This window comes from Anser anser (genome assembly GCF_964211835.1).
Source record: "Anser anser genome assembly, chromosome: 2".
Lineage (NCBI taxonomy): Eukaryota > Metazoa > Chordata > Aves > Anseriformes > Anatidae > Anser > Anser anser.
In genome coordinates, this window is record NC_139721.1 from 68,896,766 (window position 1) to 68,922,317 (window position 25,552).

The window sequence follows — 25,552 nt, forward strand, 5'->3', positions numbered from 1 at the left end:
TATAATTTATTAGATGAAAATTTAAGGTCTTCCTACTTACTGAAATATTTTTTCCCCATGGAAAGGGTTCAGGTTAGAGCAAACATTCACAACAGAAATATTAACTATTTGCAGGACTGTATTTAATTAATTAATTAATTCTGCATTACTTGTACCAAAGTGGGAGATATAGGCAACAAATGAAACATTTGAGTTGTCCCAGAGTTCAAAGATAAGGAACCCGATATTAACTAAATTTTCGTAAGCTGACCATGGAGAGTTGTTCTTTCTTGAACTGAGAACTGGCCTAAATTCCATAGAAAATCCTTCCTCAAGGCCTCCATCATAGCTGTGCCGCCCCACAACCCATGTGTTTGTTTCTGAGCTCATGCTCCCCTTTTCTTGTCTCACCAAACTATCCTGCCTCTGCTTGGAAACACCTTCTCTCCTTTAGGTCACCCACCAAACATGTTGCCCTGCAATGAAACTCCTGTTTAGAGTTATTCATATATACATATATATGTATAGCTGTAGGAAAATAGGTATATAGCTTTAGGGTTTAAAACCACTGACTGCATTAAGCACCGCTACAGATCAACTTGCATTGCCTGAGGGTTTTCTTTCTTTAGGAAGAAGTAGTTGGGCAATTTCAGCATGTGACAGCAGTATCCTGGGAAAAATGCCTGGCAAAAGTTTGAATCTTTCCATCTCTTCTTTTTTGACTACCTTTTCTCAGTGATAATTAATGCCTTCTTTTGAGGCTTGACTGTCTGGTTTACATCTCCTTGGCCAAACAATGCTTGCAGGCATCCCTTACTCACAATGGGCATTTTCCATGGTGAGATCCAGCGAGAAGCCTACCAGACATGGGATTTGAGTACAAAGAAAAAGCGAAGGGACCAGATGAAGCAACGTGTGACGATGAAGGAGGACAGGGAACTTTGAAATACACATCAGATGATACACTATTTTTGCACCTAATATCTTCCAGTGTTCCCCCCAATACAACTCAGTTTGTAATTTCTTTTTTCTCAAAGGAAGCTCCAGATGTGACTGGAGCTGCCATTATGCCTGAGAAGCATCTCACTTCCCACTCTGCAGCACAAGAGTGCTTGCCATGCAGTGCTTTCTCAGAGTGCTGAGAAAATTAATTCAGCATCATACAATCATAGAGGCATAGAATGGTTTGGGTTGGAAGGGACCTTAAGGTTCATGTGGTTCCAACCCCCCTGCCATGGGCAGGGACACCTCCCGCCAGACCAGGTTGCCCAAAGCCCCATCCGTTCTGGCCTTGAACACTTCCAGGGATGGGGTATCCACAGCTACTCCGGGCAACCTGTGCCAGTGCCTCACCACCCCCAGAATAAAGAATTTCTTCCTAATATCTAATCTAATATTTAATTTATTATATACTGCATCATTGTTCTGCACTGCTACTGAATCACCGTGTACAAACTTTCAAAATATTGAACTATGCAATAAACATTTAAGAATCTGCACATAGTGGTCTTTATTAAACGGCTGTATTTTTTAGAAAGTATTAGTTAACTTCTTGGCATGTGGGTTTGGTTTTGTTTAATGGAAACCTGCTAAGATTTATATGACCCTTTCAATCTTCAGTTGAGTTTTAATAGTTTCTCTTTCTTTGCACCTTCTATAGTTAGTAAAATTAATCTTCCCCTTTACATCTGGGTCTTGAGAGGTGATCTAAAACAGTAACAGAAATTTAATTAAAAATTAGAATGTAACATACGGATGGAGAACTACATGTATAATGAGACAATCATCTCTGCTGTTGCCGTTATATGCCACCCCCTTGAAAATCCCCGTGGCCTGGCCTCATGCCCAAATGTTCTCAGTACAAATACTCCCCTGAAGGTGAAAATAATCATTTTCAGGTTTGCCTGTTAAATATATGGAATGCTTTCTCCATTGCAGGGCCCACTCCTGTGGAAAATCCTAAGTACTCAAGCTAGCTTTGGCAAATGACATTGATTTTCACAACAGATCCTTGTTGAGATTTGCAGGATGAAGGTGCCTCTATCCAATTGATTGATGTTTTGAGGGAGAGGAAATAATGCGAATTTACTCCGATAAATGCTGCCAAGTAGTTACAAGCAGTTCTGAGGGCTGGGGATAGGTGTGGGAGAGCTGAGGTATTTTGGAGGTGAGCCTGAGCGGGTAGAGGGAGAGTAGGAGTGTGGGCATTGCAGTCTCGGATGAGCAGCAGCACGGTCTGAAAGTAGAAACTAGAAGTGTTTTTTAGGAGCTGGTTCAGGGCATTGTGAGCCCAGCTCTGAGGTTATTGGGGCTTTTGATGCCCCCATTAATACCAGCTTGGGTAGCCAATGCTCGCATGTCACAAAATTTATTCAAAGCTCCCTCTGCACAGCGCCCACACTCCTTTCAGCCAGGTCTCCCTCCACACAGTCCACAGCAAAGGAAGGAAGCAAAACAGTGGAACTGAATTTGTTCATGAGTAACTGCTATTTTTTTCCCTGTCACTTTCAGCATCAGCATAGTCTACACTTTCCTTTGGCTCCTGTCTGCTCCGATCATGATAAGCTCTGCCTCAGCCGTGGATTGAGACATGCTTGTGGGATCTCTAGGGAAAAGTTGGAGCCCTTCAGCTTCCCACCCCACTTTCTACCCCCAGGCTCCTGAATCCTTGTGAACAGCGAAAGCTTGTCGGAGCCAGGGTTGTGTGGTTTGACTGAAAGTTGATTTATCCTTATGCACATTTGTCTGCTAAAGTAGATCTTCCAGACTATTTTAAATAAAATCAAGCCCTTTTTTCACCTAACAGACCTATTCTGCCAAGGCTGTTTGATGTGAACAGTTTTCCCTGTGCTTTGATTTTACATGTTTTTCCATATTTTAATTAAAACACATTTTAAACTTTTTGCCCTTACTTTATTAATATATTTTTTTTTTCCAAAACAGAAACCTCTTTTCACTACTTAACCCAGGTTTTTGTCTCTGCTGGAGGGTGTCTTATCCAAAAGTTGTCCAACTACAGCTGATGGAGCTTTGGAAGTTGTTCACGTCCATCATAGCTAATGCAAAATGAATTGTTCTTCCTCACTTCAGAGAACCTCCGTTACAGATTTTAGGGCTGTCCTTTTTTATGGTACTGGTAGGATTCTCCTTTAGGAGGACAGTGAAGACAACAATTCAAAGGTGCAGCCAGCTTTCTGATATTTGTATGCAGTCTGCTGTTCTCTCTCCCTCATGTATGTTCTCAGCACTGACACAAATCTACACCCTGGCAGTTCAAATGCTTGTAAAGAGGTGGAGATATCTCTACACAGAGATTAATTTTTTTCAAAACACCTGTCATTTGGTGCAATCTGTTGCAACCTAAAGGCAAATAATAATATAAGGAATACATTTCTCATAAGATGCCTTGCTGGCCTTTTTCACCTTCAGCATCTGTAATTTTTGTCCCTTTTGCTACTGCAGCATATGCAGAATATGCTTGTATTTTGCTTTCTTTTTAGAAGCATTTAACCAGTCAAATTTAAACCAGCTTAGTCAAAAGATCTTTTTATTTGCTACCATTATCCTTACATATAACTAATGAGGAAATTTTCTCATATGCATTATTTATAATTGCCACTCCGCATGCTTTCCTGCCTACTTTACAGTTCCAGGTTACAACCCTGAAGAAGCCACCTAGATCATTACAAATTCTAGTCAAATACTGTGTGCCTTTTTTATAGCCTTTGTAATAAAAATTGGTCCAAGTTATTATGGAGATTCATCTGTTTGATGAATCCTATTAGCCGCTAGCTTCTTACAGCACAAAAAACTAGTGCAGAACTCGCTAATAAAGCCTATTCTTTCTTTTCTGTTGTGAACTCTGTGGTACAGATTGGAAGACCCATTGGAAATAGAGGAATTAATCCAGCGTTTCCGTGCCAACATTGTCATCAGTGCACCAGAGTCCTTTGAAGAAGAAGAGTGGGCTGAGATTTCAATAGGTGCTCTGCGATTCCAGGTATGAACTTATCTCCCTTATCCTACTCCTACAGGATGTTGTCCTCTAGCACAAAGCATTTTAAACTTGGAGACAGAGAATTTTTGTAAGGCTTTGACTGGAATATGGGTGGCACAGTATGTGCAGATGCAATTTATGAAGTGTGTAAAAAAAAAAAACATGATGTGACCTGTGACAAACATGCTGCAATGTAATTGAGAGGTTTTGACATATTTCTCCACCCCTTTTTTTATTTCATAATTCATAACATTTCCCACCTCCATCCAACTGAGGTGAAAAATAATCACTGTTTTGAGGCTGAGTTTGCGGCAAATATTGAACCAGCTTGTAACAAGAGAATATGAGCAGCTTTTAAGTATGATAGTCCAAACGCAGTCTCAGATTGCTGCACATTAAGAAAATGATTGCCAAAAGCCTGGACATGAATACCAGTGAATGATCGCTGTCTATTGCTCTCTGGTGTATGCATTCTAATCTTCATTCAAGACATGTTTCTTAGTCTAGCCTTAGGTAGGGCTGTTTCATACATTATTCTTCATGTCATATCTAACAACATAATGTGCTTTGTACTGTAAGGAAAATGCTATCAAGTCAGACTTTGTTGGCAAAGAAATTCTTTTTAGAAGAACTTCAAAAAAAGTTCCATGAAGCAACACATGAAACCAAAGGGAAAGATGAATATATGCATTACGTGCTGTATTGGATTGGTCTGGTCCTTAGCTATGAAATGTGTATTTGTAAATGCATTGCCCAGGATGTGAAAGGGGTTTATTCATTGTTTGCTTAGGGATGATAGTGAAAGGTGTGAATAAGAGAAGTGTCAATGTCAGATCTAGAAGCCATGATAGAAATCACTCCTACTTGTTTCTGGTCAGCATATCCTAAGAAATGGAAATGCCGTATTTTCAGTAAAGGTAGAAAATATGACCTATCTTCTCTCTTCTTCAGCATATTTTGAACAGCAAGCTGTAATAGGAGTTTAAAAAAATGAGGAAAAATTCTGCAGGGAGGAGATAAGGAATATAGAAGACAAAACCTTGAAGTATAGTTTCTTGGAGTGCAGATTTGCAGTAAGGAACTCAGCTCAGGATCCAGTTGTGGAATATCCTGAATATAGTGTCATTTTACAGTATAAAACTGCTTTCCTGTTTCTGGCATTGAAATACCTTAGGAATGCAAGCCAAAAATAGAAAGGCTTATGCAACTCGCATTCTCTTTTCCAGTCTCTGCTATCCAGATACTGATGTAGTAACAGTAGAAATTATGTTAATGGTGCTTGATGCCAGAAAAACAAGAGAAGATGCTGTTGAACAAAGAAAAGTAGGCGAAAATACTTCCTTCTTTTGTCTTGTTTTTCTTTTAATAAAATATTAAAGCAGTGGAAAATCATCTTCTGAAAAAGCTGAGCCAAATATACGGTTTTGATGGTTACACTGAAGAGTTGTACAAACAGTTCTAGATGTACCTCAAAGAAATAAAATAGCTCTTCAGAACAGCATATAGAAAATATGCAGTGTAAGGTTTAATTAGTTGACCTATTTGAAATTATGACAAATTTTACAACAGTAGAAAGTTTATACTGAGACATTTTAAAGAAGAGTTATTTTGTAAAATGTAGAGCTTTGCTAAAGGTGGGGATGCCATAGCAAGCAAAACTGGAATTTGCCTTCTTCATTTTAACGCTTTAAAAGGTAAGAAAAAATTCATAGCTGTTTTTTTTTTTTTTTTCCTAAAAACACACCCTATTTCAAACAAGAATTATCTTTAGGAACCATGCTTTATATTATATATGATGTTAAACTAGAGGATCTCATTATTCCTTCTACTTACATAGACTTGTGGAAATTCACATTTTGCATTCTGATTATCTACAAGTGCCATGCCTGTAAGAAAGAATTTGGGATACTGTATCCCACAGAAATTGCACAGAAAAAAATGTTAACCAAAACCTGTTAGTTTAGCTCCAAGAGAGTCCTGCTTTGGTTAAATCCTGAGGCCTTGGCTTAATTTTATCTTCAGTTCTCCTTTGAGCAAGTAGCCCTGCCAGCCCACAGACAAAGTGAAGCAATCAGGAAATATAAATATGTAAATGCTTGGTATTTCTCATATTCTGTCTCTGGGAAAGTTTTCTTTAAAAAAAAAAAAAAGAACTAAAAATGCAGTGATACCTTTGCAAGTGGACCCTTGGAAAATGTACCTACATTAGGTGAACAGGACTGATCTTGTACACAATGAAAGCATTAAAGAACATAAGAAAAGTATGTGGAAAACGTATTTTTTGATATTATGCTAGTCAGAAGCTTGTACTGTTCCATGTTGTACTGTTTTGACATATAGCAGTGACCTTCTTTAACTGAAATTTCAGGTTGTGGGTCCGTGTAGCAGGTGTCAAATAATCTGCATTGATCAACAGTCTGGGGAACGAAACAAAGAAGTTCTACAGTCTCTGTCTGCTGCAAGAGGTAGAAAGGTCAGTAAGTTACTCAAAAATAGCTGTACAGAAAGATGTAGTGCATTGCATGCATAGAGAAATACCTGCTGAGAGAATATTTACAATTACGTTCTTATGCTAATCATTACCATTTGTTTTTTCAGTCAAAAGAGGATGGACTTACAACCCAGATATGATATCTTTTATTTCCATATAGTGTTCAACACATTTTTAATTCAGAAATTGACTATTAATATGAGTTATTTTTTAACTGTTCTAGCTATTGTTCAGCATGTACCACTTTACAATGTGTTTATTTTGGTCTTGACAAACATGAGCCAATGTGTTGATGTCATTCAAGAAGAGAAATGTGCAGAAAAATCACAAAGTGTTTGTGATGATCCAGTTAGCTCCTAAGACTCAACCTTACTGTTGCTGAGAGAAACTACTTAGCAGGAAATGCAGAGCAGACATGAATATAGACAAAGCTGAGAGTAATTGATTAGGAAAGTGACTGGGGAATAGGTTTGAAACACAGGCGTTGCTTTGAGTCTTTCTGCTTGCTCAGGTTGCATTACTTCTTGGAACTGAGAGTACTCAGACGATGGCTAGACAGATTGGCATCCCAAAAGCTTCACAAATCTCCTCAGAAGTATTTATTTAGCTGAAAATCCTTACTCTGAATTCACTCTTTACCGTTAAGCTTCTCATGTAAAAGTTCGTCGGCCACTCTGGGCTCAGAAGCCTCGCCAATAACAGCCAAACACCAGAGACTGGGCACGGCACGGAGGCAGAGCAATAACAAACAGGTTGCAAATTGTTCACCCAAACAATGCACAACCAAGTTACAAATAATGCCCTCTTTGTTTAAAAAAAAAAAAAAAAATCAATTTGTCTCAGTGACTCATTAAGCAAACAAAGAGCTCCATTTCCAATGAGTGTTATCCTGGGGGAATAGCCCCGCCGGCTGGCTCCATCTCGGAGCCAGCTGCCTGGTGCAGGGAGGGAGGCGAGCAGGCAGGGGCTGGCTGCCCAGGCACGGCTTCCTGCTGACCTGAGATGACTTGGGGTTGCACAGCAGGCTCTGGCATCCAGATTGCTGCAGTACGTGTGGGGTTGTGAGAGGAGCTCCTGGCCATGGCGGGTAGCCTGAGGACAAGAGCCTTCTCCAGGTAATGGTGAGCCACGGCTGGGACATCTGGGGCACTGCCGAGCATATTCTGGGTAGGGGTGCTGCCCTATTTCCACGTGGGGCGTGGAGGGCTCTCTCTACCCACAATCCTCATGTATTTTGCTGGATTATGACTTAAAGCCTCTGCAGAGGGACAGCAATCTGTAATTGGGGACCTTCTCAGGTGGCAAGGACACCTTCCCTGGGACACAGCTTCTCAGGAGAGGCAAAGCATCTCCTGCACACTTCTCACAGCAAAATTAAAATGAGCTTCTCTTTGGTTTTGATTAACCCTGGCAATGCAAAGGCTTTCTTGATGCGAACACTCCTAGGACCACGTGACTCATTCCTACAGAATTAAGGCAGAGAGAGCCATCCCGCCTCTTGGGAGCCTGGCGTCAGATAAAAGGAGCAGGGCAAGGCAAGGCGCTGCAGAGCACAGTGTTTCTGTTCACAGCAGGGGAGTGCTCTGCCTCCCTCAGCTGTGCAAAGATACTCATGCTGCAAAGAACAGGGCCTTCAGCTTTTTTATTTTTCCCAGCCTTCAGCCAAAGATTACTCTCAGCGTTGCTGGCAGAAGGAGGCTTGTGAGCATGCCCTGCTCTGCCTAAGGCCAAGTCTTCTGGTAAGCTTGACAGCCAAAAGAGATAATTTGAACTGATAGCTTGCCTGAGTTGGTCTGTGAAGACCTCTCGGCCCATCCCTCCTGCAAGTCATCTGTGGGGTGAGGGTCACCAGCTGCTTATCAGTGAGTAGCACCTGAGGACTTTGGCATCTTCCTTGTGCTCAGCAGACCTGGCAGAGGACACTCAACCAAACCTTTCATAGGGAGGAGAGGGAAGCAACACTGAGTTCATGTGGCTGTGCTAAATTGCAGAGCTAATCCTTTGGTGACTCATGTCTGTAGCATGTGCTTTTCTGTTGAGGAGTCATATAATAGACAGCACTTTATTATTTTTATCAAATACAGATTCAGTGAAGGAATCTAGCTGTGTTTGTTCCCAGTTGTCAGTAACACAATTTGAAGTACAACAAATGCAGCAAATATGATTTAAGCTAATTTCTCAGTACAAGGGGAACTGATATTTTTGAAAGGCCATTGTTGTTGCTCAATTTGCAAAACGTTAAAGACACCGCACATGTGAATGGCCAGCAAATCCTGCATGCCACATGTCAATATTTAACGTTTTGTTTTGTTTTTTTTCCAAGAATACCAACCCAGAAAAATATATTGTACTGTCAAGCCGGTAGCCCTAACTAAAGCACTGCCAATGAACTTCAATAATGACCTAAATAAAGTAAGGCTTGTAAGAGGTGGTTCAATATTTATTTCTGAAATCATATTTTTCTCCATTCGTCTGAGAACCTGGTGCTCCAAGCTGAAAGACTGAGGCTTTGAATACATGGATTACTACTGAAAGTCAGAACCAGCTACTGTAATTAGCCACACAAGCAATTTGCATGTTTCCCTATAAATGTACGGAAGGGTGATGAAGCCCAGCCAGCTACTTCTTACGAAACCTTTTTTCACATTGTTTGAAATAAAATGCAAACACCTCTACAAAGCGAACTTCAGTTCTACTGCCACAAGTTCTGAAAAAATACTCATTAAGAATTCCTTCTGTAATTTTTGACTGAAAAGGAAAAAATGAGCTCTCCTTCTGTGACAGAGCTCTCTGTGTTACTGCAGGAAGACTACGAAAGACTAGATAACTACATTAAGCAAATAGCATAAAAATAGCCACATGCTGTTCCACATGCGTCACCACCTGATGCAAAAGGCACATGGACAGAAAGGAGAGAACACTGAATTCTTGCCCATCTTCTGGGCTTTGCAGATGCAGTTTAACGCTAACAATAGCGGAAGCCCTGTGGTGGATTTGCAGCAGTGCTATGAGCTGGGACTTGCTGTCAAGGTAGCAAGGGGAATTGCATTAGCAGCCTGCCCCAGCGGCCTGTAGGTATGGAATGTATGGGTAGCGGTACATCAAGGGAAATCCATTGTGTTTGCACATGCCCTTCTACACTAAAAAGGTTGTGGGTTTTTTTTCCTGTGGGCTGTTGATCCTCTTTTATGTCTCTCATCGTGCCTGGGAGAGCTCCCTTTCCTGTGGAATTAGACGCCACGCCTTTGGACTGCTTACTGAAACGTTAGCAGGGATAGCAAATGACTTCTCTTATCTGATGCATCATTATCATCATTTTCATAGTAGTGCAGGGCTTTGCACTGTGCACTGCTTTTCATTCAAAGATCTGGAACACTTGCAAACACTGACTGGTGTAATTAATAGACCCCTGAAATAATATGGTTCTCTTTTCTTGTTCGTGGCTGAAGTGGGAAATGCATTTATTTAAGGTAGAGAGCAAAGGAAAATCAGTTCTTAATAAAACACACCGCTGTCCAGTCATTTTCAACAAAAAATGTTTGGTGGTTTTTTGACATCAAGTTAAAACTTTTCTTTCTTTCCAATGTGAAAAATTAACATATCAAAAGCAAGTGCTTCCACTGTTCTATTTTCATAGAATCACAGAATCATTAAGGTCGGAAAAGACCCTCAAGATCTCCTGGTCCAACCATCCCCCTGCCACCAATGTCACCCACTAAACCATGTCCCTAAGCACCACGTCCAACCTTTCCTTAAACACCCCCAGGGACGGTGACTCCACCACCTCCCTGGGCAACCCGTCCCAATGCCTGACTGCTCTCTCTCTGAGAAGAAATGTCTCCTAATTTCCAACCTGAACCTCCCCTGGCACAACTTGAGGCCATTCCCTCTAGTTCTATCACTAGTTACCTGTGAGAAGAGGCCGACCCCCAGCTCCCCACAATCTCCCTTCAAGTAGTTAATAGAGCGCTTAACTGATTTATTTTGTAAGGCTTTACTGATAAATTTTGGTGCAATCAGAGCTAATAAAACATCCTTGCATTAAAAAAATAATAATAAAAATAATTCAGATTTAATAATTTCATCTTCCAAACCTTTGCATGGGAGGGAGGTTATGTTATATGAATAAAGTGAGCAGGTGAATTTATCTGTTGATAGAAAGCAGCTGAGAGCTACATCCAGGGGCAAAATCCAGAGCTCCTCTATCCAAAGCTCAGTGTTAGCGTGCAGTATTCTTTGTGTGCTTGTTACACATTCTAGCAGGGCACTTTCCCTACCAAGTGCTAGTTTGAATTAACCAACTGTTTAGGAGCAGTATCTTAAAGGCCGCTCATCTCAGCCTTTGTCAGATGTAGCACCTCCCATTTCTGTCTAACAAAAGGAGATAGGGTACCCAGGATATTTCTGTCAGTAAATATCCAAGAAGTTCATATTGTTGTTGATCCAGTAAAAGTATTTGAAACAACATGCAAGGATGACAGCATTTTATAGCTCCTCGTTTCAGTGAGTGTGATGACTATCGTGTGATTCCCACTTGGCAAGAGTACATTTTATCCGTTTATCCCAGCAGTGAACATTGTAGTTTTACTGATCAAGAAGCTTTACATGAAGTTTGAGAGTTATAGGAAGAGTCCCTACTGCCACCTGTGTCACAATCCAGCCCTTTGCTCTGTTCTGGGTGTGCTCTGGAGAGTTTATATGCCAAATAAAATGCCCTTGAAGTTTGGAAAGGGTAGCAACAGCAGAAAGAGATTATGCAGTTCATTGTAATGACTCCGCAGGCTGTAATCTCTGTGTCTGAAAGCCTCATTTTTCAACACTGAAATGTGAGAAGGGACAATTTGCCACATTTTCTATTTCTTTTGAAACAGAGATAGAATGACAGGATGCACAGCTTTTGTGGTTGTTTGGTAGTATTTTTGTTGAGTCAATATTTGTAATTACTAGAAAAGCAAGGAAATTTACTTAAAAGATACTAAATTCATTTCTGGTAATCACAAGCAAAATTCTGGTCATTCAGAAGAGCAAGATGTCAGCAATGAAAGTGATTTTACAGGAAAACACTCATCCAAGCAGGCATTAATACTGAAATATGTATACCATCAGTATAATATCACCTTGAAAACTCCTCAGGCATCATCCAGGCTCAGAACTCAAAAAAATATTGAGACCTAGATGCCCAGTCAGAGTAGAGGAATAACAATGCATTAAAATAGTATTTAAGAACTCCTGCAAATAAGATATACTCACACACGCCTTTTCTGAAATAATCATGGAGGGTTTAAAGTGCTTTAAGAAAAAAAAATGTGGCTGGATGATTCAAAGCAATAGAAATAAGGTAAATTAAGTTACCCACACTGAACAATCTGCCTAGATTTATATTAGTCTTTTTAAAGTAAGTCAAGTTGTCAATACAGTGAATATATGTTAAAAATTCTCACGTATCAAATTAGTTGACTAACACAGATGAGTTACTTCCTATGTGAAGTACAGGGTGGCGTGGACTAATATTCATTTTATAATACTTGTTTTATGATTGCCTGATTTTTTTAAACAAATTATGGCAACTGTCATTTTTACATTAGGGTGCAGGAATTAAATGCAGGATATTAAGTTCAAGGCTGAAAAAGACATTATTTATGCCAGTGGAGAAACCACAGCTTGTCAACAAATAAGAGAAAAACAAGAACAGGGTATTAATATTATGTACTCTAATATTTTAAATGAAGCAGTTACTGACTTACCATTTTGCCATTACGGTTTACCCAACACAGTCACTGTGCTAGCGGATTGGGATCCTGCTGCACTGTGGTCACTGCTCTGCATTTCATACTCAAACACTCACCAGAAGGATCTACCCTACTACATCCACTGGTGTTGGCACCATTGTGGTCACTGGTACCCAAAAAGTATCATAAGTAGGATAAGCCTGATCAGGTCCATTTAGGTGGAATGCCTGTGAGATGAAGAAATAACAGAAATAACCAAAAAGATGTACTTGGGAGCTATTTTTCTTTGTAATGTGTAGGATTACAAATGAAGCAGAAAGACCCCAATTCGGAGCCACACTGGGGCAATGGTTGGATAGATCTCTGCTTTACAGCATCACAGTTGCTTGAGAGTAGGTCTCAGCCTTAAATCTCACTAATTCTTTGAAGACTAAAAGCTGTTTCATGTTACCTCGTTACTGTATTTTTATGTAATTATATAGTGCAGGAATTTGAGTAAACATCCTGCATTTTAAATCTATCAAACATGCTCCCTTAAATTCAACCAACACATTTGGTTATTTTTAATTTATTGCAATTCCTTTAGTATATTTTTCTAAACCTGCTGTAAATGTAATTCTCTCCGTTTCAGGATCATTGATCTGAACAATGGCAAAAAATGTCATCAGGAAATGGAGAAGGAGCGCAGAGTTTTATTTAAAAAATGTGTTTGTTCAGACATACCAAATGAATTACATTTGCTTATTTATTTATATTACACTTTTGAATGACTGTTCATTTGTAGCCTACCAAAATCAAATACTTTTTATTGAAACCTGTAAAAAATTGACAAGAAAATTAATGTTGGCTTTCCAAGTCCTTCGGTTTGAAGAGCAAAGACATTCTGAAGTCTACAATTATCAATTTAACATTTAATTTAATTAATTAATTAATTAATTTAATCTTCAGTATTTGTTTCTTTCTTTCTTATGTATTTTTTTAGCTGTTTTCTAATTGCTTGGAAAATATTATCCTAAGGTTGCAAATCTGTTTCTTGATGCACATTTCTATGTTCTCCACAGGTGGAAAATAAAACCACAGAAGCACACCAGTCTTTAATGTGACATTTCCACATCACACCCAGCTCTTCATAGCTGTAACTGTAAAGTCTAATGTCCTTAAAATTAATACCATACATAGGAGTGCAGACACTCAGACCAGATTTTCAGTGCCTGTGAGCATTTACATAGTAGGTGAAGTGGTTATCCTCCTTTTTGTTTCTTTATTATCCAGTAATACAAGGACACGTCTAAATATTTGTAATATTTACCTAGTGTGGCTTCACAGCTAATGACAGATAACAAGCGTTAATCGTAATCAAACAAACTTTCTGAATATTTTCTGTAAAATATACTAAAATATTAATAAAAACATATGAAGGGAAATTCACCAAGGCTAGACAGAACAAAGTTCTGTTAAGAAAGCAAACAATTCATGGTAGAAGACCCAAGACTTTTCCTCGCTGTTTGAACATACATGCATTCTGGTGCTGCCTAGCCTTTATGTGTGAAAATGTATTAACTGTATTTGTCAAGAAGCCAGAAGAGTCATTAAATGACAAGACTGTGAGCGAGTGTAAATTACATATATGATACTATGGAACTCATGATGAAATACTGCGTTATTTATCCACTTACTTAAGGTATTCTTCTTAAATAGCATGGGGTTAGCTCTTGTTTACCAGTCTATTATAGTTAATTAGTTAAAATATTCTTAATTACATTGAGATCACACATACATCCTTATTCTTAAAGCAAAATTGTTTTTCTAAGCATATCTGGGTTGTGAGATCCTCCATAGATCTGATTACTTTACCATGAGTAGCATCTCGATGAATATTTTGTTGGTTTTTTTTTTTTTTTCAGACAAACTTTGGTGTATACCTGATGAACCAGCCCTTGTGTTCATCCTTTCCAGATATGTTATCTGTTGGGTCTCAAGTACTTCCAGTGTTGAAGGAGAATACAGAAATTCAACGCCCAACATCCAGTGAAGAAAAATGTTCAGGATAGAAGATGAGACTTACATGCAACTCTAGGGAGAAGTCAGTAGCCAGTTATTCAAAAAAAAAAAAATCTTCCGCTCATTTGCTTCTGCTTTGAGTTTTTTAATTTTCTGTTTGCAGTAAACGTTATCAGATGGCAGTACCCTTGATAATTATACCTCACCTACATGTTTTTGCTTGCGATTAAATTACAGCAGCCATAACTCTTATTTTGTTCAATTGCTTCAGGATGCAACAGGTTTGATCAAGTTTTACTAGTGGATGACTCCCAAAACAAGCCCAATGTTGCTGTCAGAAACCCACATCTCAATGAAGGAAAGTAAACATAGCAATGAACTACTTCCTTATGCTGCTTTGTTAAAACCACATTTGGGAGAGAGGACGCAGGACGTGCTTTAGAGACAACGTAGGTGGGAAGGGGATAGTGGAAGAGTGACAACAGAGTAGCAGTCCTTTCAGCTTTTCAAAAGTGAAACTGGAGGTGACGTACAGACAGTCTGAAGCACAGAAGAAGAGTGAGTTGGCATTGGAAAATGTGTGTCATCCTCTTGGGAAAAGGTGTCTGAGGATGCCAAAAAAGCGCAAAGATCAATGAAGATTCAGTATGCCTTTACAAAAAGACATTTCTATGAAGCAATTTCATCCATTTATTCTCAATGTCTTTTTCTCATTCCCACTTGCCACTTTTCCATCTGATCCATTTTATGTGACGACTTCCCACACATTTCCGTATGTATTTGAGACTGTTGACATATTATTTCTAATTAGAGATTTCTCAACTAATCCGGTCGCAATTTCTATACCAACTTTGCTTATGCTTAGCAATCTCAAATGGCCAAGATGTTGAAACATCCACTTGAGGGAATTCTTGAAAGTCAAGAATACTTCTCCATCCTGAAAAGGTCAAAGCGTTCTTTTTTCTTACTCATTGTGGTAGTTCCTGAGCATTTGATAATGTCCTTCTTGGAAGGCTTTTAAGTTCTTGACTGCCATAAACGACTCATGCTTTCTGATTGTCTGAAACCTAGGACTTAACTGATACATGAATTCTTGCAAAAATAAGTAAATAAATAAAGCCACACATTGAGAGAGAGAGAGGGGGGGGGAGGGAGAGAGGGAAGAAGAAAGAAACAGAAAGCTTGGGAAGTCACTATAAAACAAGATTGAATGTACTGTAGCCAGGTGTTTTATGACTGCCAACATGTGTTCAACCAGCCACAAGGCAATTTCATACTTCCAGGAAGTCCTCCTGGAAAAGGAAATTCTCCTAGACTGGCTGCTTTATTGCCACTTGGGAAGGGAAATTTTGACCCCATTAAAAGCACTGTCTGAACTCTCATCTAGCATGATTTAGGCCTTCCTTGGAGTAGTTTTGGCTCAAACTGTGTGAAAGGGCTTCTGGCTGAATCAATGCTTGAGTTGTTTGAGCGCAGCCTTCGAGGGGAGCAGGCAGCTTTGTGAAAGAATTGGTCAAACAGTCCTTCTGAAAAGGGAGTGATTACCCCAGAGCAGCATTCGGTGGGAAAAGGGAAGTGCATCACCCGGTGTGTGAATCAGAATTCAGTAGATAGGTAGTCTTTTCTTTCCTTTCTCTTTTTTGTTCTTTTGAAGAACTGGTTTTACTCACTTCAGCTGGAACAGACTGTTATTAGTCTCTCAGCAGAGCTTTGTAATGGAAATAAGGAGAGACACTATCTGTTTCTTACAACCTGCCATAAAATACGTGGATAGAGTGAGGTGTTTTATATGTATGTAAACTGAGGATCAGGTTTTTGAGGATTTTGTGAGTTGTATCTTCCACTTCAGAGCACAAGCAATGCTCCTTGATGTCTGCTTTGAAAGCCAGCGGTTTTCTCTGTCTAATAGTCGATTATCTGATGTTGTAATGAGCAGGCTTTTTGGAACCTTGAAAAGCAGTTTCCTGGTTTTTAAATCTCTTTTGCTGTTTCACTCTTTGCCTTTCTGTTATGCAGAACATCGCTTTGTTGGATAGAAAGCCAGCACAGCGCTGGCAAATTTAATATGAAGAGACCTGCTGTATGCTGACCTTCAGGTGATCTCTGGCGCTTTACTCTGTCCTCTTCACCTCACCGGTATGTCATTTGTTTAAAATGGCACAGAAGTTAGAAGAGGAAATTGAAAGCAAACCTCAGCAAGCTCTGTTTTACTTGTTATTGGATTTACTGCCAAATAAGTCACTTTGGTACACAGTAGCTTGACAAATACTGTTTGTAAATAGCCTTAATGCAATGTATGATAACTAAGGATGAGAGGATTTGAACTTTAAAAATGTCATGCTTGGTCATTCTGACCTATTATTTACAGGCAATTACACTTTCTCTCTCCTGTGGCCTAGTAATATTGCATCAAGAATAATTTTGTCATTTTACAGGGGGGAAAAACAGTTTCTCTGATGTATGAACATGCTCATTAGTATATTCTGTGCATTTCCCACAAGGAACATCTTTGCGCTGTAGCGATAGGAAATGTCACAATGCTTCAGATTGATGTAAGAGACACAAGGAATCTTTCATCTCAACAAGGAATAATATTTCCCTTATAGTAAGTGGAGTGTCACCAGCAGTATTGAGATGTCTTCCCATCAATGAAGACAGATTCTTCTCAATGACAATACTTTGTGGAAAGTCTTGAAGCAGGAGGATTCATGCTTAAACATCATGCACTGTAAGTTTTGTAGAAAGAACATCCTTCCCATAATGTGATAAAAAATTCAAAGAATGGAGAAACCGAGCATAATACAAAATGAGGTATGGCATGAGAGAAAAGGACATTAAAAACTTCAAAACACTATGTATATTACGTAGAAAGATTAAGTGCTTTATAAAGGGGTCACTTCTCAATGTTCTGAGTATATAGAAAAAATACAATTTCATATGAATGCAGACTCTTTCATCTAAGTACTCTCATTGCTGCAAAATTAAATCTTTGGACTAATTACAGATATATATTTACTTTCTATGGATAAAAAATGTATTTAATACAACATTTCCAGAGTGCTGTGTGTAGAAAGTCCTCTACATATTTGAAAACTAAGTCTATATTTCCTTATGATAAATTATTCAGACACATTCTATTTTCCATGGGACTTAACTCCTTCTCAAATCTCAAGGCAAAAATTATGATTATTACAAGCTCCAATAATAGCCAAGAGGCTGGAATCACAGAACATAAATCAGCATTTTTAGGAGAAGCCTCTGAACTGTGTTCACTGATATGACTAAGATAATTCAGACACATTGTGTTTATACATTTTCAATGGCATCTTTCAAAATGTGGTCAAAAATTTTGGTCATTGTTCTGTCAAAATCATGTACAAATCAAAAGGAAAGACTGCATAATAACTTGATTGTTGTTCACAAATTATGGAAATTATGCTATGCATTTCTTCTTCAGTCTGTTTTTTAACTTTCTTGGAAATGAGGTCAATAAAATACATATTGTACTCGACATGTCTAGTGGTGGTGTTTGCATTCCTGAACTTTGAGCTCGGGAGATGCTAAGTTCTGCTTCGAGGCATTGCCGGGCTCACTGAGCGAACTTGTGGCTGACTGGCAGGATGTCTCATCGCTGCTGGGATTCACAGGTGAGGTGTTCCTCCAGCTATCATGCTGACAGCCTCTGCCGAGTCAGCATGCCGATCAGTTGCATACTCGGTTCAAGCCCTGCACAAAATGCAGTAATAATCACTGGTTTCCTGTAAAATATTTCCAGGGGCACTCCTGTTGGAGCCACCTCTGCTATCCGGAGGTTAGAGGTCGGAGCCCCTCACCAAGGGTGCTGGAGAAGAGCAGGTTCAGCTCCTTTGCCTGGAGGGACCCAGAACCACCTTTTCCCCCTGCATAAACCACAGGCAGTAGGCGAGACTGGGGACTTAACAGGGCTGGGTGTGTGTGGGAATCACAGGGAAGGCCTGTCACTCCCTTCTCACCAGGTTTGCGCGGAAATGATCCGTGATTCACCGGGCCAGAGAGAGAGGGACACGGACACAACGAGACAGGATCCAAGCGTGACTCTGAACTACCCATTCACGCTCTTTTGGACTCACTGAAGATGGGAGGGGAAGAATGACTGTAACCCAGCAGGTAGGTGGCTCCGATGGAGTTGAAAGATGTGCGTATGTCCCCGTCCCTGTGATTACACAGCTGTCATGAGGCAGCTACTCAGACAAAACATAGACACGGCCCCTGCAGATGGGAGGAGAAGGCAGGGCACTCCTCCTCTCCCCTGGGCGCATGAGCCAGTGGGCTACGGAGGCTTCTGTCCTTCCTTCCTCAGGCTGTCAGCACTTCAGAGCAACGTGGAACTAAAACAAGACCAGATGGGAACACCCCGAATGGGTTTTGGAATAGGCAACCACGGCAAATGTGAGCTGAGGCCTCTCAGACAGAAACAGGAAACAAACCCACGTTTCTGACTGCCTGCTAGGTGCACCAGCCTGGAGGCCAGAGCGAAAAGAAGAGAAAAAATATGGGAGAGAAAGAAAAGCAGCATCCCCTGAAGTCAAATTTTAAAAGGAAGTAGTAATACGCATCTCTCCTTCACAGAGTTTGTAATTTTTTTTTATGAAAGAAAGGACTTAGGTACCCTCAGGCCTACAAATCGGATTCAGAGGACTCAGAATCATCAACAGAGAGGTACCTCTTAAGCAAGGTGCCATTTAAGATGCCTCTGTTCCCTCCCTTTCATGTCAACTCAGTCGAATGGCTACTGTGGGTCCCTCTTGGTGGAAAAGAAAATAGGCAGGTGCCCTGCGCTAGGACGTGACTCACTCAGGGCTGCAGAGAGAGATCTTAGGGAGGTTTCACGTGAGGCATCCATCCATGAGCATCACTGCCATGTGCAGAGACACACTGGGAACCTCTGTAATAATCACAGCGATACATGTCACAGAGCTAGTTAGTCATTTATCTGCTCTGCTATTAAGTCTTCCTGGAAGGATGGTAATCAGGAGCTGTGATCGTAGAGAACAGATCACGGCAAGAGCAGGATGGGGAAAGTGAACAAATGAAAAAAAGAAAAAAAAATGCATGTGGTGGCATTTCTGACCAAGAATTGTTCAAGGGTTTCTCAAATACCCACCAAGTCTGACGCAATATGAGAAACAAGGGAAGTTTGATTTAGAAGACACAAAAGAAGTGTCTGGTGCAGTGCTGCTGTTATTTTGTCACTGATGTACTCCTTTTGCTGTTTGCTAGCTAATGAATAGACAGATGAAAGTACTGGCGAAGGTTGTTGGTGTGATCTGAGTACAGCCGCCTCATGGCAAATTTGAAATTATGCTGAAAATGGAGAGCCACTTGCACACGCACAGCCTGTAATTAGGTGCATTTCTATGTTAATCCCAGTTTCTGGTGTGAGCCAATCTATTCCAGATCGGCAACCAAAGATTGTCAGCACAGTGAAAATCTGGATGTCAACATCAGCTTATCCCAGATGACCAGCATATTCCATCTTTAAGCCCGTCTCATGCTTTCTGCTGCTTCTCAGAGGTAAGTGTCCCATCTGGATTCAAGTACCCTGGCTGGAATTTATAATGCAGAGATGGCTTCTCGGTCCAGGAGTGAGATCAGCTTTCAGTTTCTGAAAGGCCTGTGTTTTTCCATGAGGATGTGTTTGAAATGCCAGGCATGATCTAATGTCAAATCTGTTGTTTTCTGGTACTTACAAGGGATGGATCAGATAAAGTTGTTGAAAGTTCACAAGTTACTATTTCTCAAACCAAACCAAATCTAGAAGATGATAGAAGGCCCTACACTGCTGGACCCTGCTCATTTCCACAAATGAAAGAGTCTCTGAGGTATCCATCATTGTTTTCATGGGTGTAATTTCCTGTGGGTTGTGTATTAGATATTTGTAATTTCACTGATTTAGCCAAATGCTATGGACTGTGGCTTATCCTCAGAGCCTTTGTATTTAGTGCCATATTAAATAAGTTTCTTTTAGCAAACTCTTCAATAATGAAATGAAATTGAATTTTTCTTGCATCAAGTGTTTGCCTTTATTCTGTTTTAAGGAACCAGAATGCACAGTTTGTGTATTTGACTTGATAGCCAAAGCTCACTGTAATGATTTAATGCACTTGAAAAGAAAAAGCTCTCATCTGTGTTGGTTCATTTGTCAGTCAGTACTTGTAAGAAGCTGTGATGTTCCTCAGTAATTCACCACGGCTCTCTAGGAAATTAGAAAAAAGAGCTAAGCTACAGGAGTGGAGCATGGATTGCGAACACTCATGTTCTGGAAGAGTTTACGCTGCTCATCTATCTATTTTCAAGCACAAGAAGCAGAACAGTCTAAACCATTTTATTTTTAGTCTTGGAAAGTCACCTCTGAAAAAAAGCACGCATGTTTTTCCAAGGGAGCACAGTATGTGGCAGCCCATGTCTTGTATCGGACCCACGGTTGGGACTCTAGCTAGGCAAAAAGGGTGACATCCGTGCAGGCAGAAGGAGTCCTCAGACATGTAAAACTGCAGAATAAAGTTCTGTAATGCAGCTTTATACCCTCTCTTTTTCATCAAACACCATGGAGCAGCTTACAGCAGATAGCTGGCTGAAACCTGAGCATCTCCAGGGAGACCGCAGGACCAGGGGCCTGTGCCCCTCTCCAGACACTGTCTGACCCACTGTGCCCCACTCAAAATGTGTACCAGGAACACAGTCTGAAAACAGCCACTGCCAGCTCCTGCCGTAGCACCTGGGTTGTATGTCATGGCCAGAGACAATTAGAGCAATTAAAAGCCAGTAGACATTGCTAATTTAGCTTGCTAAGCTCAGAAGGTTTCTAGTTAGCTAGTTGTTCATGGTTTTATGTTAGGGAAGTACTTTGTCAAGTTAACATGCTATTTTATGTCTTGTAGTGGTGTAATGGATCCATTTGGTATTCATTCAATCTCACATGCCTTTCACACTGCCACAGCGTGGTAATTTGGAACTATTTACGGGCAAAGTGAGGAATATGTCGAGGAAGAGAGAAGCTGACATTTCATTGAGTGGGTAACCTGAAACAATTGGTTGCATCAGTCAGGCAAGACTGAGGGTTGTGTGCATCAGCAGCTTGCCTGAAACATTATGAAAAATGCAAGTGGATTCCTACTAGGCCTTTGTTGCAAAGTGTAAAAACAATACAGGCGAGCAACCATGTATTTAAGAAGTGATGTATCATATAAATGAGATCATCAGGTATTACAATTAGCATATTTATCTGCACTTATATTACAGAAATATTATTCAAATAAGAGCAGTTGGACTGGGAGGGTCATTCTATAGCCTGTTGTATTTCTTCTATTTTATTCTTGTTATCAGCCCCAAAATACTGATAGTCAAAATATTTTCTTAAATTATAATTCCTACTTTGTAAGAGGAATTTTGCTTTGAAAAGGCCACAACAATACACAGCTTTCTGAGTTTAAAGACTACAAGTTAGCCTTACAGTGGTGTTACACAATCAATCAGTTGGAAAAATGGCTGTGACATTAGTCAAACAGAAGAAAATCAAGAGTGATTCAGCGGTTAGAGGGGGATGTATAGAGTCAGTCACTATGTTATCTGTGAAGAGGAATGCATGCTGGAAGGCAATTCCCTTAGTGCACACACACATGCATGTATCTCTCAGGAACTGCCCATATTAGGAGATTTTCCTATGTTTGTATGGCTATTTTCTGAGGTCTCTGATGATGAGTTTCATGTCACAAGGAGCAGGTAGAGACAGAAAAGCAAAGCGGCATCAGACAGAAAGTGCTGGAACACAGTAAAATAATGGATATTTTTTTTTCTGCCCCCAACATTCTCTGTAGGTAAAAACCATCAAAATTGGGTTTAGAAAGAATATCAAAAATACAAGTGAATAATAAAACTATATAAGTATGGTACAATGCATTAATATAAACAAAAACAACTTCTAGGTTTATGAAGCTTCTTATCATAGTTCATCCTACCAATTCTTGGTATTGCAGCCCACTAACTACTGGACCCTGGATAAAGGTCACTGAAATCATGTTAGTTATTGTCAGCTAATTCTTGAAAATTTACTCATAGCAGCCTGCAGCTTCCTTATGAGAGGAGCAGAGGGGCAGGCGCTGAGCTCTGCTCACTGGGGACAACAACAGGACCCGAGGGAACGGCATGGAGCTGGGACAGGGAAAGGTCAGGCTGGGAATCATTCTAGGATTCTGTGGATATGGACGTGGTGATAAAGCTACTGACCAAAGCAGTTACACAACAAACTAAAGTTTAAAATCATAGGCCTTAAAATCATTTCTGGATACAAGATTGGGACAGAGAGATCTTATGAAGTGAAACACTTTTTCTCGGAAAAAAAAAGAAAACTTCTGACTCTTAATCTTGCAATGAAAAGCTGAAAAGCTTTTCAGCTGTAGCAAGAGTTGCTGGTTCAGAAATATCATGATTTTTGACCTCTTGATGTTGGCGTTATTTTGATATATACTCAGCCTTTCTTAACCTGGATTTTCCAGTGGAAGTAATAACTGGGGCTGTCAGAAAGAGGATATGTGATCATGAATGGCAGAGAAGATGAATCCTCTTAAAAATCTGTCAGTAGAACAAGAGATTGTGACTCTCTGGTGCCCTTAGGGCAATAGGAGCCATGAGCCCAGGAATCCATCTGGCAATGCAGCTACAAAGTCATGAATGAACTCAGGTAATGGGGAGATGCTGCCTTAATAAGTGAGGTCTCCCCTCCAACTTCCAGCTATTTCTCATTTATCTCTGAAAATAAAGCTGCATGAACACAAGTCTTGCCATACTACATTGATGGGGACTTCACTGAGATTCCCTTTACATTACAAATTGTTTTTTCAGCTAATGAGCCCCAAAATACATTGTAATACAATACCAACTTGGTAAGATTAAAAAATTAGTATGATGGTATTTATGTGAATTCATTCGTATGAAGCTGTTTTCAGAGCTACTAATGTTGAACAACTTCTAATTAATCTCCTGGTTATTGAATTTCCAGTGTCATAGGCTGTTTGAAGGGACTTCTGAAGCTTACCTAGTTCAACATACTGCTCCAAGCCTTGGGGCTAGATCAGGTTGCTCAGGGCTGTGTGCAGTCAAGTTTTGAGTATCTCCAGCAACCTCACTAGCAAACCTCTTCCTGTGCTTTTCCTCCCTCCTGGTAAAGAAATTTTTCCTAGATCCTCTCAGAAATTTGACTTCTGACAGTTGCCTCTTATTTCGCTTTTGCACCCTGGAGAAGACTGGTTCAGTCTTCATCCCCCATGTAGAGGCAATCATGTCCCTTGCCTTAGCTTTCTCTTCTCCAGGCTGAAGAAACCTGGTTCCCTCAGTCCCTCCTCCTGTGCTGTGAGCTACAATCCCCAAACCTTTCTTTCCAATGAAAAGTATGATGAGTGATTTCAAATATCCTTTGCTGAGTGCAGAATAATTTAAACCAGACAACCCAAAAATCACCAGCTGACCAACAGCACTGAGTCATGTTCTCCGTATGTTTTTGTGGTGAATTTGTGACAAAGACCAGTTCATGCAGGTGCCATTTCCCTGGCAAGTGGGGTCAAAATGTTATATTATTGTAAGAATGGATTTAGAGACCAGGCTGTAATACCTCCACTTCTGCTCCTCAAATACTCTGAAGTTAGTTTTAAATGAAATGTTACACTGATTTCAGGGTAGGAACCTATTACCACTGACTCGCTGGTTGATTCCCCTTTTGACTCAATCTAGGCAGATTTTTTTTCTGTTCTTTGTTTGTTGTTACTGTGTTGTTGATGTTGTTTCTAATACATTCTTCACAAAACTGGAATCTGGTTGAAGTCTTGGGCCTAATGAAGTCAGCAGTACAATTAAACTCCTCTCTGCTGGGTAAACTCCAGTCTCTTCCAGACGGTTGAGGTAATTATGTTTGCTTCCCTTAGTATGGTCTAAATGGATCTTCAGAATATACAGAAAGCTTCTGTGTCACTGAAGCATCTTGATTTCTGTATGCCTAGTTTGGGATATTTAACAAATTTGATTTTCCAGAAGCATGAGCTGAACGGTCAATAAGATCTGGGTTCATTAAACAGTACAACCAAATAACCACGCAGCCCGTGTACTTCTGAAAGTTTAGGCAAAGGTGTGCCGTTTCCTAATTTAATAAATTAGCTGCATCCAAAAGCAGTTAATCACCTTTTTCATTGCCAGCAGGCAAAAGGAAGTTGACAGCTGTTGACAGCTGTATCTTTGTGCTTTTCTCTTTAACATATACAATGCAAAAAGTATGAATCAGGCAGAATAGGTCAATGAGATTTTCAGGCAATTGTGGGGATGAAATAATGGCTGAACAGTTGAGCAACCTCATTTTTCTTTTTCTTGCACCTGGCATATTTGTTTGTCACAGTGCAACCTGTGAACGAAAACCATAATCACATGGGAGCAGAAAACGCTCCCTCAGTAACCTTCTGAAATCCCCTCGCTCAGGTGATAAATAACCTTCATGGATTTCAAGGTGATGAAGAATCAGAATCCATAAGATGGTTTACTTGAGAAGAGCTAAAAATCTTTGTCTGCTGAGACTGCACAGGCAGAAATCATTTCCACAGGTTTGGGATTTTTGGTGTTGGTTTTTTTGTTGTTGTTGTTTTGTTCTGAGTTGTGAGATATTACAAGAGATAGGTTAATGCTGCTGGCACAGCAGCTGAGGTTGGTGAATTTGAAAATTTGAGTTATTATCCTTTCAGTCAAGGGTTTTACAATTTTTAGAAGATGTTAACTAGTCAGTCAACATTTCTGGCTTTTATGGGTTCTTCTTCCTTTGGATGCAATATCCTTATATGCATATTAGCTAGTTGAACTACAGAGCTGCATAATCTGGGCTCCTCCAGCAGACACCTTGGAAGACTCCTAAGAATTCAGTATTTGTGGTGAAAGACAACTGATCTTGATGGTGAATGTGAGGCCAGTACATCAGAGAAAGATAGCAAAACGGAGGGAGGGAAGTCCTTGAGAGGCTATTGAGTCAGTTCCTGAGCCCTAGAGCAGACCAGGTATATCTGCATAACTCCTGACAAGTGCTCATCCAACCTGACAAAAAAGGATCCCTAATGTATTACAGAGACTTTTAAGCTTTTTTAATCTGACATTTATTTTCATTTATTTCCTGGATGAGCCAGGCCCAGGGTCTGGCCAGTCAGGAGGCTGTGGGGGCAGCTGAGGCCTGCTGATGGGCCTGAACCCACAGAGAACTGTTAAGAGACAGACCTCTGTGTGTGACAGCCACCGCCATTTTCCACCTGGGCAAAGAGAGCAGCAGGACCTGCTTTGATTTAAGGACCC

The 25,552-nt window shown here is 40.2% G+C and overlaps 1 protein-coding gene across 9 annotated transcripts in view; it reads left to right on the plus strand.

Moving 5' to 3' along the window:
• The window catches only part of MOCOS (molybdenum cofactor sulfurase), a 229,696-nt gene extending 211,988 nt beyond the window's left edge, over positions 1 to 17,708 (plus strand). For 8 of the 9 annotated variants that reach the window (XM_083825286.1, XM_083825287.1, XM_083825291.1 and 5 more), the window contains 3 exons: positions 3,853 to 3,979; positions 6,345 to 6,449; positions 14,101 to 17,708. In XM_083825286.1, coding sequence (XP_083681412.1) covers positions 3,853 to 3,979; positions 6,345 to 6,449; positions 14,101 to 14,247 — 379 coding nt within the window. In that variant the 3' untranslated portion in view covers positions 14,248 to 17,708. Of the gene's footprint in view, positions 1 to 3,852; positions 3,980 to 6,344; positions 6,450 to 14,100 lie in introns of those variants that run through there. The other variant, XR_014580155.1, reaches the window with a different exon arrangement.
• Positions 17,709 to 25,552: the final 7,844 nt, after the last annotated feature.